The 17121-nt window shown below is 41.9% G+C and overlaps 1 protein-coding gene across 8 annotated transcripts in view; it reads left to right on the forward strand.

Moving 5' to 3' along the window:
- Window positions 1-17121, forward strand: part of upf2 (UPF2 regulator of nonsense mediated mRNA decay) — a 148288-nt gene that overhangs the window by 117558 nt on the left and 13609 nt on the right. For all 8 annotated transcript variants that reach the window (XM_068005073.1, XM_068005074.1, XM_068005075.1 and 5 more), the window contains 2 exons: window positions 9439-9580; window positions 15990-16110. In XM_068005073.1, the coding sequence (XP_067861174.1) occupies window positions 9439-9580; window positions 15990-16110 (263 nt within the window). The remainder of the gene's footprint in view (window positions 1-9438; window positions 9581-15989; window positions 16111-17121) is intronic.

A 17121-nucleotide genomic window follows, 5' to 3' on the forward strand; every position in this document is an offset into this window, starting at 1 on the left:
GGAGGGGGTGGCATTGCCATTTGCTTGGGTGCAGGTCCCTCATAGCCAACTGAATGGTGTGTGGTAGAGAAAGAGAAAGGTAGACCTAAAACCCGTTAACAGTTTTTCTGTAGTTTTGGTTATTAGATTTTTAAAAATAAAGTTAACAGAAGTTAACTGTAAGTTTGTACTTGGGTGAAGCAACCACTTTTAATAAGCCCAGTCCACATTCTAAAAAGCTATTGGGTTTAGGATATAGAAAATTGGTTATGTATTGTAGCCTCTCAACAGTTCAGCTTCTATGGTATCCACTTAGTACAAATTTTAATGTTTAATGTTCACTGAATTGGAGTAGTTGCTATAGCAAGACAATGCTACTTATTCACATTTTAAGATATGACTCCATGGGCGCTAAATTGGGCCATGTAGTGCCCATTGTTTCGGCGCTATGCAGCCTCCCGAAGTGCCAAGATGGCATCTTGGCTGCGCATGCACAATTCCAGCTTGACCTGTGCCGGACGCCATCTTGGTATAGGAGTTAGTGCAGGCGCAGATAAGGATGCCAGAAGCATGTAAAGTAAGGAGAAAATGGATGCAATCATTGTGCAATGCTGATTTAAAGTGATAGACACCATTTTGGGACTTAACGCTCAACTCAACGCACAATCTTAACCCCAACCATCTTGAACGTGTCTGAGTGCCTGGAGGACCCCTACCAGCACTATTTAAGATGTGGAGATGCCGGTGATGGACTGGGGTGTACAAATGTAAGGAATCTTACAACACCAGGTTATAGTCCAACAGTTTTATTTGAAAATCACAAGCATGTGATTTTCAAATAAAACTGTTGGACTATAACCTGGTAGCGCTATTTAAAGGGACCATGCAGGATTTACAGGTTAGTGGCTGGATTATTGCTTCTGGCTGCCGAGACATTTGTAACTGTTTTTGGAGGTCTCCTAGACTTAAATACTAGGACTAGGGGACATAGCCTAACGTATAGAGCCAGTACGTGCAGGAGTGAAATTAGGAAATGCTTCTATACACAAAGGGTGGGAGAAGTTTGGTACGTTCTTCTGCAAATGGCAGTTGATGTTAGCTCAATTGTGAATTCTAAATCTGAGATTGATAGATTTGTGAATTAAGGGATATGGGGCTATGGCGGGTATATGGAGTTAGGTCACAGGTCCACCGTGATCTCATTGAATGGTGGAACAGACTTAAGGGGCTAAATGCCACTGCCACTTGCTGACTCCTGATATGAACCAACTTCTCCTGTAAGAAAGCGGGACATGTGTCTGGGTAATGTGCCTGTCGTGGTTGAACAGCTGCCGTTGTGGGTGGGCGGCTTGCAACAGTGGTAATGTGTAAGGGTGAGAGGAAGCATCTGATTGGAAGAGTTGAGCACTGATGGAAAGAGTTTGTTGGTATATGGGTGATTTTGGCAGGGTGGGGGGGGTGTAGTGCGTGGAGCAATGGATGCAGCTAATGGTGTAGTTGGTAGGAGACGCCACTTGACAGTTGAACTCACTCACCTTGACCACTCGTCAAAGGATTGAACTAACCCTAATGCAGTGCAGGAAGAAGTGGTCAATTTTTCCCCCATGTTTTTCAAGAATGCATGTACCTTGGGAAATTAGGTACAGTGAGATTGGTCACTCCCATAAGCAGTCTGAGCATCTTACATTCAGGACCGTGCCCCCAGTTACTACTTAGGTAATAGTGTAACTGGGGGCGTAACAATGCGTCCCCTTTGACTTCAGATCTGGATGCCGTGCCTTTTGTACATGTCCCCACATATGCATCTACAATTTTTTTGGAAGGTGAACTGAAAAAGCATTTGGTGAAACAAGGCCAGATGTGAATTGTTAAGCTGTTTTATTTCAGACAGAAAGTGAGCATGCAGATCAACAGTTGTGATCGAACTCTCTTAATTCAGTCACTACAACTTGTCTTCACACAATGCAAAATGATCAACGTACCACACTTTGCCACATCAGTGGATTGTCTTGCTTAACTTAAACAAAATAACTTCTAACAACACTCCTGCATCCTAACTTTTTGAGTCTGGGCAAAAGCCTGCCCCAGCAGTTTTCTATTTAAAGAAAGAAAGACTTGCATTTATATAGCACCTTTCATGACCTCAGGATGTCCCAAAGCGCTTTATAGCCAATTAATTGCTTTTTGAAATGTAGGAAACGTGGCAGCCAATTTGTAAGGTCCCAAAAAAAGCAATGTGGTAATGACCAGATAATCTGGATTTTTTTTTAAAAGTGATTTTAGTTGAGTGATAAATATTGGCTAGGAGATGGAGGAGAACACCCCTGCTTTTCGTCAAAATAGTTCCATGGGATCTTTTACATCGACCTGAGAGAGCAGACGAGGCCTTGGTTTAACGCCTCATCCGAAAGACGGCACCTCAGTCGTGCACTGGAGTGTCAGCCGAGATTTTTGTGCTCAAGTTTCTGGAGTGGGAATTGAACTTACAACCTTCTGACTCAGACGAGAGTGTTACCAACTGAGCCAGGGCTGACACTTGAAAACGTGACTGTTTCTGTCCCTACTTTTATCCCCATTTTCAACCAATGCAAAGTGCCTATGTCAGACTACTGTTGAGCACCTGGGACCAGAGTCACAATGGATTTGAGATATTTATTAATTAACCAAGGAATAGTAACAAATTGCTTATTGTTTCAGTCTTTGGGAAAAGAATTTCAATGCCTAGCTCATTAGCATTTCATCTGAATGCTTTTTTAAAAAAAACTTGTGTAAATAAACTTTCTTTTTAAAAAAACCAACAGTTAAATGTAACTCTTCCAAATCCTTTCCATGGGAAAATGATTAAAACATCCCGAAACGTGACACTGCTTAAGCTGTTTTTGAATAGTTCACTGATTCAGTTTCTACAAGGTCCAACTTATGAAAGAAATAATTTGCATTTACACAGCACCATATCACACCTTTAAGATGTTCCAAAACCTTTTACAAGCAATGGATTGCTTTTGAAGTGCAGTTACTGTTATGTCAACAAATGTGGCAGTCAATTTGCACACAACATGATCTCATAATCAGCAAATGAATGATGATCTGTTTTTGGTGGTGTTTGAGGGGTGAATGCTATCCAGGACAGTGGAAGAACTCCCTGCTCCTCTTCAAATAGTGTTATAGGATCTGTATATCTACCTCAGCAGGCAGATGAGAGTCTTGGTTTAACATCTCATTTGAAAGATAACACCACCAACAAAGCAACATTTCCTCAATACTGCACTGAAGTGTCAACTTATATTATGTGCTTAAAATGAAAGTGGAGCTTGAACCCACAACCTTCTGACTATGGTTTTAGTTTTATATTAAAAGATATGAGGTGAAGTCCATCTGAATGGTATAGATCAGGAAGTTCTGTGTTGACCTGGTTCACCTCATCTGAGACAACAGGAGGGAAAGAACAGTTGGCTATGGCACCACTTGGCTTGGGGTGTGAAAATTGGCCACTCCGAATCGATATATAGAATAGAATCATAGAAGTTTACAACATGGAAACAGGCCCTTCGGCCCAACATGTCCATGTCGCCCAGTTTATACCACTAAGCTAGTCCCAATTGCCTGTACTTGGCCCATATCCCTCTGTACCCATCTTACCCATGTAACTGTCCAAATGCTTTTTAAAAGACAAAATTGTACCCGCCTCTACTACTGCCTCTGGCAGCTCGTTCCAGACACTCACCACCCTTTCAGTGAAAAAATTGCCCCTCTGGACCCTTTTGTATCTCTCCCCTCTCACCTTAAATCTATGCCCCCTCGTTATAGACTCCCCTACCTTTGGGAAAAGATTTTGACTATCTACCTTATCTATGCCCCTCATTATTTTATAGACTTCTATAAGATCACCCCTAAACCTCCTACTCTCCAGGGAAAAAAGTCCCAGTCTATCTAACCACTCCCTATAAGTCAAACCATCAAGTCCCGGCAGCATCCTAGTAAATCTTTTCTGCACTCTTTCTAGTTTAATAATATCCTTTCTATAATAGGGTGACCATAACTGTACACAGTATTCCAAGTGTGGCTTTACTAATGTCTTGTACAACTTCAACAAGACATCCCAACTCCTGCATTCAATGTTCTGACCAATGAAACCAAGCATGCCGAATGCCTTCTTCACCACCCTATCCACCTGTGACTCCACTTTCAAGGAGCTATGAACCTGTACTCCTAGATCGCTTTGTTCTATAACTCTCCCCAACGCCCTCCCATTAACGGAGTAGGTCCTGGCCCGATTCGATCTACCAAAATGCATCACCTCACATTTATCTAAATTAAACTCCATCTGCCATTCATCGGCCCACTGGCCCAATTTATCAAGATCCCGTTGCAATCCGAGATAACCTTCACTGTCCACAATGCCACCAATCTTGGTGTCATCTGCAAACTTACTAACCATGCCTCCTAAATTCTCATCCAAATCATTAATATAAATAACAACAGCGGACCCAGCACCGATCCCTGAGGCACACCGCTGGTCACAGGCCTCCAGTTTGAAAAACAACCCTCAACAACCGCCCTCTGTCTTCTGTGTCAATCCAATTTTGTATCCAATTGGCTACCTCACCTTGGATCCCGTGAGATCTAACCTTATGTAACAACCTACCATACGGTACCTTGTCAAAGTCTTTGCTAAAGTGCATGTAGACCACGTCAACTGCACAGCCCTCATCTATCTTCTTGGTTACCCCTTCAAAAAACTCAATCAAATTTGTGAGACATGATTTTCCTCTCTCAAAACCATGCTGACTGTTCCTAATCAGTCCCTGCCTCTCCAAATGCCCGTCGATCCTGTCTCTCAGAATACCCTCTAACAACTTACCCACTACAGATGTCAGGCTCACCGGTCTGTAGTTCCCAGGCTTTTCCCTGCCGCCCTTCTTAAACAAAGGCACAACATTTGCTACCCTCCAATCTTCAGGCACCTCACCTGTAGCTGTCGACGATTCAAATATCTCTGCTAGGGGACCCGCAATTTCCTCCCTAACCTCCCATAACGTCCTGGGATACATTTCATCAGGTCCCGGAGATTTATCTACCTTGATGCGCGTTAAGACTTCCAGCACCTCCCTCTCTGTAATATGTATACTCCTCAAGACATCACTATTTATTTCCCCAAGTTCCCTAACATCCATGCCTTTCTCAACCGTAAATACCGATGTGAAATATTCATTTAGGATCTCAACCATCTCTTGTGGTTCTGCACATAGATGACCTTGTTGATCCTTAAGATCCACAAACTGAATGAGAAATTCCTCCTGAATACACTCAACAAATTTCTCTCCATCCAAGCCCCTAATGCTATGGCTGTCCCAGTCAATGTTGGGAAAGTTAAAGTCCCCTGCTATTACCACCCTATTTTTCTTGCAGCTGTCTGTAATCTCCTTACATATTTGCTCCTCAATTTCCCATTGACTATTTGGGGGTCTGTAGTACAATCCTATCAACGTGATCTCTCCCTTCTTATTTTTCAGTTCTACCCATATAGACTCCGTGGGCGAACCCTCGGATATATCCTCTCTCACTACTGCCGTGATGTTCTCCCTAATCAAGAACGCAACTCCCCCTCCTCTCTTACCTCATGCTCTATCTTTCCTATAGCATCTGTACCCTGGAACATTGAGCTGCCAGTCCTGCCCCTCCCTTAGCCATGTTTCAGTAATAGCTATAACATCCCAGTCCCATGTACCCATCCATGCCTGAGTTCATCTGCCTTGCCCATCAGACTTCTTGCATTGAAATAAATGCAGTTTAATCTAGACTTCCCTTGGTCTTTGCCCTGCTTTCTCAGACCATCTGTCCGGTCATGTTTTGTACACTCTCCCTTACTGCCTTTTGTTTCTGTCACCACTTTACTTCCCACTGACTTCCTGCATCGGTTCCCATCCCCCTGCCACATTAGTTTAAACCCTCCCCAACAGCACTGGCAAACACTCACCCGAGGACATTGGTTCCAGTCCTGCCCAGATGCAGACCGTCCAATTTGTACTGGTCCCACCTCCCCCACAACCGGTTCCAATGGCCCAGGAATTTGAATCCCTCCCTCTTGCACCATCTCTCAAGCCACGTATTCATCCTAGCTATCCTCTCATTCCTACTCTGACTAGCCCGTGGCACTGGTAGCAATCCTGAGATTACTACCTTTGAGGTCCTACTTTTTAGTTTAACTCCTAACTCCCTAAATTCAGCTTGTAGGACCTCATCCCGTTTTTTACCTATATCGTTGGTACCTATATGGACCACGACAACTGGCTGTTCACCCTCCCCCTCCAGAATGTCCTGCAGCCGCTCCGAGACATCCCTGACCCTTGCACCAGGGAGGCAACATACCATCCTGGAGTCTCGGTTGCGTCCGCAGAAACGCCTGTCTATTCCCCTTACAATCGAGTCCCCTATCACTATAGCTCTGCCACTCTTTTTCCTGCCCTCCTGTGCAGCAGAGCCAGCCACAGTGCCATGAACCTGGCCGCTGCCACCTTCCCCTGGTGAGCCATCTCCCCCAACAGCATCCAAAACTGTATACCTGTTTGCGAGGGGGATGGCCACAGGGGACCCCTGCACTACCTGCCTGCACCTCTTACTCTGCCTGGTGGTCACCCATTCACTTCCTGCCTGTTCTCCCTTTACCTGCGGTGTGACCAACTCGCTAAACGTGCTATCCACGAGTTTCTCTGCATCGCGGATGCTCCACAGTGAATCCACCCGCAGCTCCAGCTCCGAGATACGATCGGTCAGTAGCTGCAGGTGGACACACTTCCTGCACACATGGTCGGCAGGGACACTGGTAGTGTCCATGACTTCCCACATCTTGCAGGAGGGGCATATCACGGGTGCGAGGTCTGCTGCCATGAATTGCCTTAGCTTAGTTACCCCTTTTAAATATGGTGACTCCTTTTGGTAGTGTGTGCATGCCAGTGTGAGGCTTGGATGTGATGCCCTTTTGGTTAAATAGCCTACTAACATTCACTGTCAAGGTTCAGAAATGACATTATCAGAGGGCATCCAAGCCCATGGAATTTATCCCTGTTAGGCAATTAATGCCTTCAGAAAAGGAGGGGAGAAAACTGCAGTTGGGACACAGAAAAAAGAAAATATAAAAAGCTAGAAGCGGTTTGATTCACTACTCCATATCTTCACTAATAAATCAATAAAATCTATGAACTGGAGAAAGCTGATCATAAAATATATCTGTTCTTTGCAAATCAGACATGTCAAACATTAATAACTAACCTGTTAATTCTTAATCAGACTTGTCACCATACTACAGTTATGAGGAATGTGAATGGAACAGATCCTTGTCAAAGTGGGGTGTGGAAAAGGGACAAATTGCTTTTGGTTTGTCATAATCCTGAAATTCTTTTTCTCTTCTTTTTCTTTGTTTAAATAGCCAGTCAATGCACATATAATAGCTTCTCGCAAGGATTTTGCTCGATGAATATACATGTATACATTTATATATTTTTTTTAAGTAGTGCTCTCCATGACTGCCACATTGTGTGTGTCTGCCTTTGTACCTGGTGTCAGCATTTGGCAGTGTTTCTTTTTCTCTCACTCTCCAGAAAGGCCGTGCTATTGGAGGCAGGGTGACTTGCCATCCATAGAACAGTGATAGGCTATTAGAACGATAAGGATCGAAGCTAGTCAGTATATCTGAATAGCTCACCCCCTGATACTTTAGCTCAGTGAGTTATATATGATATTTGCATCAATGTTTATAAATTTAATGACCAGTTAGTCAACTGCATTATTTTAATACAAACTTTGAAGTAAGTATCATTTTAAGCTAAACAGATGTTCTATCCTAAGTATCTACTATAAAAGGAAGAAAGATTTTGGGTGTACTTTTTATTCAAAGAAAAATATATTCACGTCTGTCGGTGTCAATTTTCTTACTGGTATGGCTACTGTTGAGTAGAGTTTTCTTATCGCAGAGACTCGCCGGTGATGTCAGCAACAGAGGGAGCCTTGGAGCAGCTCTATAGAAAACAATGGGCTGTGACTTAAGACCACCCTGACAGCTGCTTCCCCTAAGAAACCACGTTAGCATCGGGGAAAACAGATATCCCAACTGATAGTGTGGTTTTCTCTGGTCGGACAGTTCTGGAGCAGCTCTCAATCTGGTTTGAGACTAATGGAACTATTGTGGAATTTGCTCTCAGTGGTGATGTCGCAAGCAGCCAGCAGGGTGGAAAGTACTTTGACTCTCCTTCTCTTCCCCCCCCACCCCCCAAGAAGAAATGCTGAGCCTCTACCTCCACTTGGTGCTTCTCTTCCTGGCCTGGCTAAGATCAGTGACCTCCCAAATGGCGAATCACAGACCTGAGCTTTATCCTATCACTCCATCACACAATGCATTGGTCCTCCCCAAAATTCTCCGTTTCTTCTTAACAGTTCATTTTAAGATTTGTTAATGTTTGTGAACATTACTGCTGTAACAACCTGTTCCAATGTGAACATAAAGGTTGGATAATAGTATCAGAAAATCCACTTGGTTAAACTTGAAACTGTCATTTGCTGGTGATCTGTCACTTAGCCGTTATGAAAGAAAATCATAGAGACATCCTAATGGGCAGGTATTTTTTTTAAATAATGAACTGTATGAAAGGAGATTTCTCACTCGACCTGTTTGTGCATGGACAAAGTGTGTAAATCATGAATACTTGTTAAAACAGCTGTGTTGCATCTGAGCAAATATTTACATGCATCTACCTTTGCAATAATTCTTTTGCCCTTCCCTGTTAACTAAATCAGAACAGTCAATAGAGAAAAATAGAGCTAATTTCAGATTTATTGCCTATTTTGTCATACCCTCTTAAAAGAGCCAATGCATATTTCCAGGAAGCATCATTTTCAATGGTTGATTTGTGAATGCAGAATAACCATAGAGGTTTTAATTAAAATAAAAATGTGTGCATGTCAAAGCAGTTTAAATGAATTACTAAACAATGTGCTGTGTTTGTGGTAATTTTTCAATTGCAGTCTCCCATAGCTTTCAGTAACTCCAACGTCAGTAAAGCACTCTGATCCATCAGTGTAAAATTTCTCCCTTCCTTACCAGCCAGCCTTTTGGCTTCTTTGAAATTGACATTATTATATGTGGACAGTTTTGTGCTTTGACTCATGCTCAATAGAAACAGGGTTGAGGCTTCCCCAAATTAATTTAATGTAAAACCCTGACAGAGAAGGAAGATTAATTAAAGTTGGTCCATGTTGGGTTTTAACCCAGTGGATTGGGCTCTTTTTGTAATAATGGCCCCAGAGGTGAAAATACAATTTGCTAAGACACTGTACTATCAGTTCACTTCACTGTTCAAAAATGCAGGCCTATATATTTGAAGAAAAAAAATGTTGAAGCTTTACTGTACCATTTAACTATTGACTAAAAATCTTTTTCATGATTTATTTATTTTTTTCATGCAGTTTAAAATACTGAACGTGCCGATGAATTCGCAGCTTGCTGCAAATCACTGGAATCAGCAGCAGGCGGAGCAAGAAGAAAGAATGCGTATGAAGAAGTTAACACTTGACATTAATGAACGCCAGGAACAGGAAGACTACCAGGGTAAGAAACAGAAAATAAATCGTGCAATAGTTGTGTAAGTGTTGTAATTAAATTAGAACAGTAACTTTAGCAATTATTCCGTAATTAAAAGGACCTTTTCTTCTGTTGTGTCCATCCCTACATATTTGTTGGAGCATCTGTTTGCATCTGTTGTGTATACACTGTGCTGTCTGCTGATCTGAGGTTTGAACTCATCCTAATAAGATAGTTCCAATCTGTGGTGAAGGATTATGGTATCTATTGGACCCTGATGCTTTCTCAGCTTCACATATTCGAGCTAACATATTGGGGGTAATTTTAACCCGCCCAGCGGGAAACTGACATGATCAGATCGGTCATCTGTTTTACACGCCACCCAATTTTACTTTCCATTAACTCCTATAAAACTATTAGAATGATGAATGGCTAGGAATGAGGAATATAGGTAGTCACAATGTCCTAAGTCTTAAGAACTAAGCTGATGTGGTTATGGAGATAAGCCTTCGTTTGTCCAAAGTAAATAACCCTGACTCTTGGAACCTTTCCTCAGAACTAAATTATACAATCTCCGTTGTATCCTAGCCTTGTAATGCATGGCTAGCCAAGCAATTGTATACTCTAACTCTTGTTCTAAGGTACAATGAACTTTCAAAGAAAATAACTTGGCATAGCTAAGAGACTGCTGTGCTTCACTAGAAGAAGGTGATGACATATAATCATTAATAACTTTACAGGGCCCAAATGTAAGCCTCAAGTGTGTCAGAACTGCAGCTGGAGAACGTCAGCGTAGACAAGAGATGCTGTTAAGAATCTGGAGGAAGATTATAATTCAAAATATTGACTGAGTTAAAGAAATATTTCGGCATGTGCCTTATATAATAGCCGTACAGGCTGGCAATGCAGATTTGCCAGTCTGTGCTGTGGTTTCCTGCAGTCAAATGTAAAGAATCTTACAACACCAGGTTATAGTCCAACAGTTTTATTTGAAAATCACAAGCTTTCGGAGATTATCTCCTTCGTCAGGTGAGTGAGTGGGATTCCATGGAAGGTTGCCGCATTTATAGTCAGAGAACAATACCTGGTGATTACAGATAATCTTTCCAACTGCCCGTTGTCAAGGCAATCAAAGTGTTCAGACAGAGAGATGTTACCTACAGGACCACCGAATATACAAACGGCCAGAACAAAAGACAGAGAGAGTGAGAGAGATAGGGAGAAACATCCGAAAGGAAGAGAAAGACAGAGAATGACCCGTTGTATTAAAAACAGATAACTTTTTTATTCGCTGGTGGGGTTACGTGTAGCATGACATAAACCCAAGATCCCGGTTGAGGCCGTCCTCATGGGTGCAGAACTTGGCTATCAATTTCTGCTCGACGATTTTGCGTTGTCGTGTGTCTCGAAGGCCACCTTGGAGAACGCAAAATCGTCTCTGTCTGAACACTTTTTGATTGCCTTGACAACGGGCAGTTGGAAAGATTATCTGTAATCACCAGGTATTGTTCTCTGACTATAAATGCGGCAACCTTCCATGGAATCCCACTCACTCACCTGACGAAGGAGATAATCTCCGAAAGCTTGTGATTTTCAAATAAAACTGTTGGACTATAACCTGGTGTTGTAAGATTTTTTACATTTGTCAATCCCAGTCCATCACCGGCATCTCCACATCATTCCTGCAGTCAGGCAGCTTTGGAAACACACTAGAACTGGTTTGAAGTCATGCCCCACTGTTTGCAGTGGAGCCACTGTGGGATGTGTGGGTATATTTCCTGTAATTGATGCAACTGGAGAGGCCTAGCAAAGAGGGAGACCTTACTCCATGTTGTAAATGAAATAGAAGTCAATAAAGTTTCCATTAAAAGGGAGAATTCCTTGCACAAAAAGTGCTTTCCTTAGTCTTATTTTCCCTTTATGTATATTGGACCAATTAGGCTAATGCACTTAAATCTTCATAAAATAGATGCAAATTTTATTGTAAGATTTGTTTAAGGAACAAGTATACTTTAGGATACCTTACTGTTAAAAGGTTTTGAATGTAACATTTTTGATTGTGCTGTGCTCGCCATGTGGTTAATGTGATCCCTTTTTTTAAAAAAAGGGGTTCAGTTTGTCATTAGAATGAGGGAACATGGTATTAAATGTAAATGTGGCAATTGTTTTTATAACTTGAAAATAGATCTGTTATAAAATAGATTTAATAATTTTTGAAGCAATGATATCTTTGAAAAATTTGGAAAAATATAAACAATTGCAATTTTGCTAGAAATTGAGCTATACAAAGAATTGTATATATCCCAATAGGTGAGCTCAGATTAGTATTCCATTCTAGTGAGGTTTGTGGAGTACTTCATTGAATTTTTTATCTGTTTGTTAAGTTTGAAGTATAGTGGTTCTTGGGAAGAAATGAGTAAGACTGGCTATGTTGCTGTCTGTTCCCCTCCAACCACTGTTGAGGCTTACATATGAATAATGGACAACTGGGTGAGGTACCGAAGAGTGATTACCTGTGGCACCATCCCCCATTGAGGAATCAAATACCTTCAGGAGGCGAGTAAGAAAAAACAAAATCTGTGTCTCACTGTTCTATAATAAAGGACAGCAAGTGACAACAGAAAATTCCTGTGTTTGCATTATGGATTTTTACCCCTCCACACTGATTGGGAGAGCGTTGTTTTTAAACTCTGTGGACTGCAGCAACACAGTATAGTGAGCAACATCACACTTCATCTGATATATTGAGTTTCCTGACATCACACCCCACTATAGGTTTTGATACCTGGCAGTTGCACATTCCCAGTATCCATGTCATTTCCAGCATTACGACAGGTTGAGTGGGTGAACCTTGTTCTGGTGGAAGCAGGGCTTACCCAATCTGCTCAGTCAGAGTAAAACAGCTTATAACTTGTAGTGTTTATAGAGTAGCCTCACACTCATTAAGTATGGGTGAATCATACCTCCATTTGCTTAAAAGAGGTGCAAGGTGCTAGAAGCTGATACCTCTGTCACCTCAAGGAGCTAAATCAAGGCTGACACTCTGACATAAAATGAGCACACCTAAAGGAGAGAAGGTGAGAGGAAGCTTAGGAGGAGGAATGAAGAATAAAAATCAAGCAAATTTGAGTAAGATATTTTAAGCAAGAACAAAATAAGTAAATAGAAAACCAAGCAAAGGAGGAAATAGTGAGCTTGTGGAATTGGCAGTATTTCACACGGGCAAAGACACCCACTAGTGCTCTTTACCAAAATTCTAGTGAATATCATGGAATCACTCTAGCAAGCGTCCAGTTAATTTAAAACTCAATGCTTGGCAGTGCAGAAAAAGCTCTAAATGGAGGTGGAAGTGCTTCAGCTTTGACTAACTACTCAAATTTTAAAATTCTTCTTTGTTGGATTTGGTGGGGCACAAGATCTTGTGAACAAATAAGATCTCAACATATTTAAACAGTTTTTGGCAATAGATATAGAAAACTTGCTAAGCTCAATAGGACACTCCCTCCGTAGTTCAGTATAAGGATTTTACTGGCATATGACAACTTGTAAACATAGCATATTATCACAGCTTTAAGATAACACTTCCAGTAAAGCAATATATTGTACCAATATCTGTAGATAAGCACATGTATGATTAAGCATGCTTCTAAGGTACCAAACCGCTCCTCATTCACTTCTGTTCAGAATTTCTGTCCGGGTCTAGTAATGTTATAGTCATTCTTCCTTATTTGTACTACAAAGTACAGATAAAGTTCACACATTACCCAGAGGGCTTGGTGGGGTGAGGAGGGAGGAGCAAGGAAGCCAGGGAACACAAAGGCACTGAAAAAATTTGCAGCCTTGAAGAGCCATTTTAGTCAGATGTTCTTTCCTCACTCTGCTATGTAGGACCTTACTTTGTGCCACACCCTTAGTTTCTTTGTTCTCATCAGCTGCAGCATTCTGAATCTTAATTGTTGGCTGTACATGCAGGAGACATTTCTACATTAAAATATTGCCATTTGTAGTGTTCAGTTCTCATATTTCTCATGTTGAAAGTTGAAGAGAGCAGTGAAATTTTGAAGACACTTTTTTCCAGTTCCCAAAAGCCACAATTGAGGTGTGGTTTCACAGGCACCAGACTCCACCGCCCACCCCCAGTTGCCATTCTTCTTGTCTAAGCTTGGATGGTGAATGTTGTCAGGCTGTTCAAAATCTGGTCCAAACTCAGTTTTAAAAAAAAACATGGTATTGTATTCTCAAATGCCCTCTGAGACTGGGATTAGGCCACAATTATAATAAAGTGAACCACCCAAATTAGTAGAGCTACATCACAAATCTCCATGTTCGTTATTGTCTGTTACATAGGGCTATGCATTCTACTTCTCAACATGTTTCCTAAAATTACTTTTTTCAGGGCAGTCAAAGATGGTGCAGACCAGAGACACTTGACCACGAAAATATAGAAGCTTTTTCTTTCACACGCCATAGAAAAGGTGGCACTCCTGTTACGTTATAGCCCCAAAAAAGTACAGGAGGATCTCAACCCCTACTGAGCATAAACTTTGGAACTCCTTTATATTAAAGGAAAAGTTCAAGATGATGCTAGTATAAATAATTCATTCAGTGCATTAGTTAATGTAGGTTTGAGAACATCTCTGTTGATTTCAGTCGAAGACTTCACACCTGTACCAGGCTGTTCCAAAACTGACTAAGCCTGGGAAACTGGCTAGAAAGAAGTGATTGAGAAGGCTGAGGGATTGACACCTCAGTTCTTTCAAATAAGTTTTTGTTTTTGCACATATGTAAGATTAAAATCACATTTCTAATAGGATATGCACTTCCTTTACCACATTGAACATTCAATATCTAGGTCTTGCCATTGGTTTTGATTTACTCTGCACAGCAGTAATATTGTAGATTATTTTCACTTAGCCACTGATCACAGTTATCAATAGATGTCACACTACTTATTGCTAACTGCAGTGTCGTGAAAACCAGCTTTTTCCTCAGAGTACAGAATAGCTATGAACACAAAGAAAATCATCATCTAGCTCCCTGAGGGCCTAGTGGATTAAGGCACTTCTTTGATCTCATACCAAATAGTGACTCTGACTGGAATGTGCATGAGTGACATTGGGTGAGAACAGGATGTGGCTTGGATGTGATTCCCTCTATTGTTGAGTAACTCTCATATTAAGAATGGCCACTCGGGGCATGGTAAATGAGAGCTGCTGGTGCTTGTCTGTCCATATAATGAAGCAGTCCGTGCCCGCATGCAGCAAGACCTGGACTACATTCAGGCTTGGGCTGATAAGTGGCAAGTAACATTCACACCAGACAGGTGAGAGTCTAACCACCTCCCCTTGACATTCAACAGTATTACCATCGCTGAATCCCCCACCATCAACATTCTGGGGGTCATCATTGACCAGAAACTTAACTGGACCGGCCAGTTACAAGAGCAGGTTGGAGGCTGGGTATTCTGTGGCGAGTGACTCATCTGACTCCCCAAAGCCTTTCCACCATCTAGAAGGCACAAGTCAAGAGTGTGTTGGAATACTCTCCACTTGCCTGGATGAGTGCAGCTCCAACAACATTCAAGAAGCTCGACACCATCCAGGACAAAGCAGCCCGTTTGATTGGCACCCCATCCATCACCCTAAACATTCATTCCCTTCACCACCAGCGCACCATGGCTGCAGTGTGTACCATCTACAGGATGCACTGCAGCAACTTGCCAAGGCTTCTTCGACAGCACCTCCTAAACCCGCGACCTCTACCACCTAGAAGGACAAGTGCAGCAGGCATGGGAACAACACCACCTGCACGTTCCCCTTGAAGTCACACACCATCCCGACTTGGAAATATATCACCGTTCCTTCATCGTCGCTGGGTCAAAATCCTGGAACTCCCTTCCTAACAGCACTGAGAGAGAACCTTCACCACACGGACTGCAGCGGCTCGCCACGACTTTCTCAAGGGCAATTAGGGATGGGCAATAAATGCTGGTCTTGCCAGCGATGCCCACATCCCATGAACAAATTAAAAAAAAAAAAAATCCATACCCCAGCAAAAGTCTGTACCATCAGGAGAGATGGGGAAAGAAACTAGTAAAAACAAAATAAAATGTTTAATACATCAATTTATGAAAGTTCAGAGCAAATCCTGAAATGTACATGGTTAGTTGCACATAACTTTTAGTATAGTCTCTTCTGATTCACCAACAGTAATTTATTTGGCCATATCCTCAAAATCCTCATTAGTATATAGCAGAAGGATTTCTATGGTCGAGAAGAACCTATATTTGGTTATTTTATGTGCTGACCATCTTTTCAAACCATAGCTTTCTTTATCATGAGTATTCTGCTAAAAATGTTGAAGTGATGCATTATAAAATGAGGGTAAAATATTGTGTTGCAATTTCTCTACTAATCGTTTTAAATTATCGTTGCAGAGATGTTGCAATCCCTGGCACAGCGTCCAGCTCCAGCAAACACCAATCGAGAGCGGCGCCCACGTTACCAGCACCCTAAAGGAGCACCAAATGCTGATCTTATCTTCAAGACAGGGGGGAGGTAAGGGTTTTACAACCCTCCAAGAACTCTGCGTTCCTCCAACTTTGGCCTCTTGTGCATCTCCCACTCCCTTCACCCCATCGTTGGCGGCCATGCCTTCAGCCTTCTAGGCCCTACGCTCTGGAATTTCCTCCCTAGGCCTTTCCACCTCCCTTTCTTCCTTTAAGATCCTCCTTAAAACCCACCTCTTTGACCAAGCTCTTACTTACCACTCCAAATATCTCCTCCTTTGGCTGAACATCAATATTTGTCTAATTATGCTTCTGTGAAGGGCCTTGGGACATTTTACTATGTTAAAGGCGCTATAAAAATGCAAGACGTTGTTGTTGGCTATCACTATATTACAATGGGCATGCTACTCAACAGGTTACTCAGCATATTTTCAACCTTGCACGGGTGAGATCCGTTCTTCTTGGGATGAGTGATTTTTTTTTAATTATCAGGGACATGCTGTAAGAAAGTAGTGAACGGTCCAGACTGGTTCACAGAAAAGGGCAGATAGACTATATCCACAGGCCTGGATAAAACAATACTTCATGTCACCACTACGAGGTCTACAAAAGCAGTCTAAATTGCCCCCCAATTTTCCTTCTTCTGTGCATTTCCACCAACTGAGCCAATGTGGAACTTGGCTTGTCAAATTGTAGTTACGAATCTGTCCATGGAGAACCAGCACTCCTTGTTACGACCATTTTAAATCCTGTTCTATTACACAAGGTGTGCATAGTACATCCTGTCTAAATGAAAGGCCTATTGAACAGGGCAAATAAAAATGGACCCCTTTTGAAATTACCTTCTTTCTAATTATGGTTAAGTTCCTTGTTATAGACTATTGTGCTGAGGCAATGGAAAGTATAGGGCTGCTGTAAAATAGGAAGCTCTTCTGTATTGTTTGGTCAAGATTAAAGCAAACATCACAAATCAAATGGCATGGCACAGTCTACTCAGGTTATATACACCTACACTTACACAATTCCTAGTGCACTTGTTTTATTGGTTGAATAGTAACAA

Source organism: Heptranchias perlo, chromosome 24 (genome assembly GCF_035084215.1).
Source record: "Heptranchias perlo isolate sHepPer1 chromosome 24, sHepPer1.hap1, whole genome shotgun sequence".
Classification (NCBI taxonomy): domain Eukaryota; kingdom Metazoa; phylum Chordata; class Chondrichthyes; order Hexanchiformes; family Hexanchidae; genus Heptranchias; species Heptranchias perlo.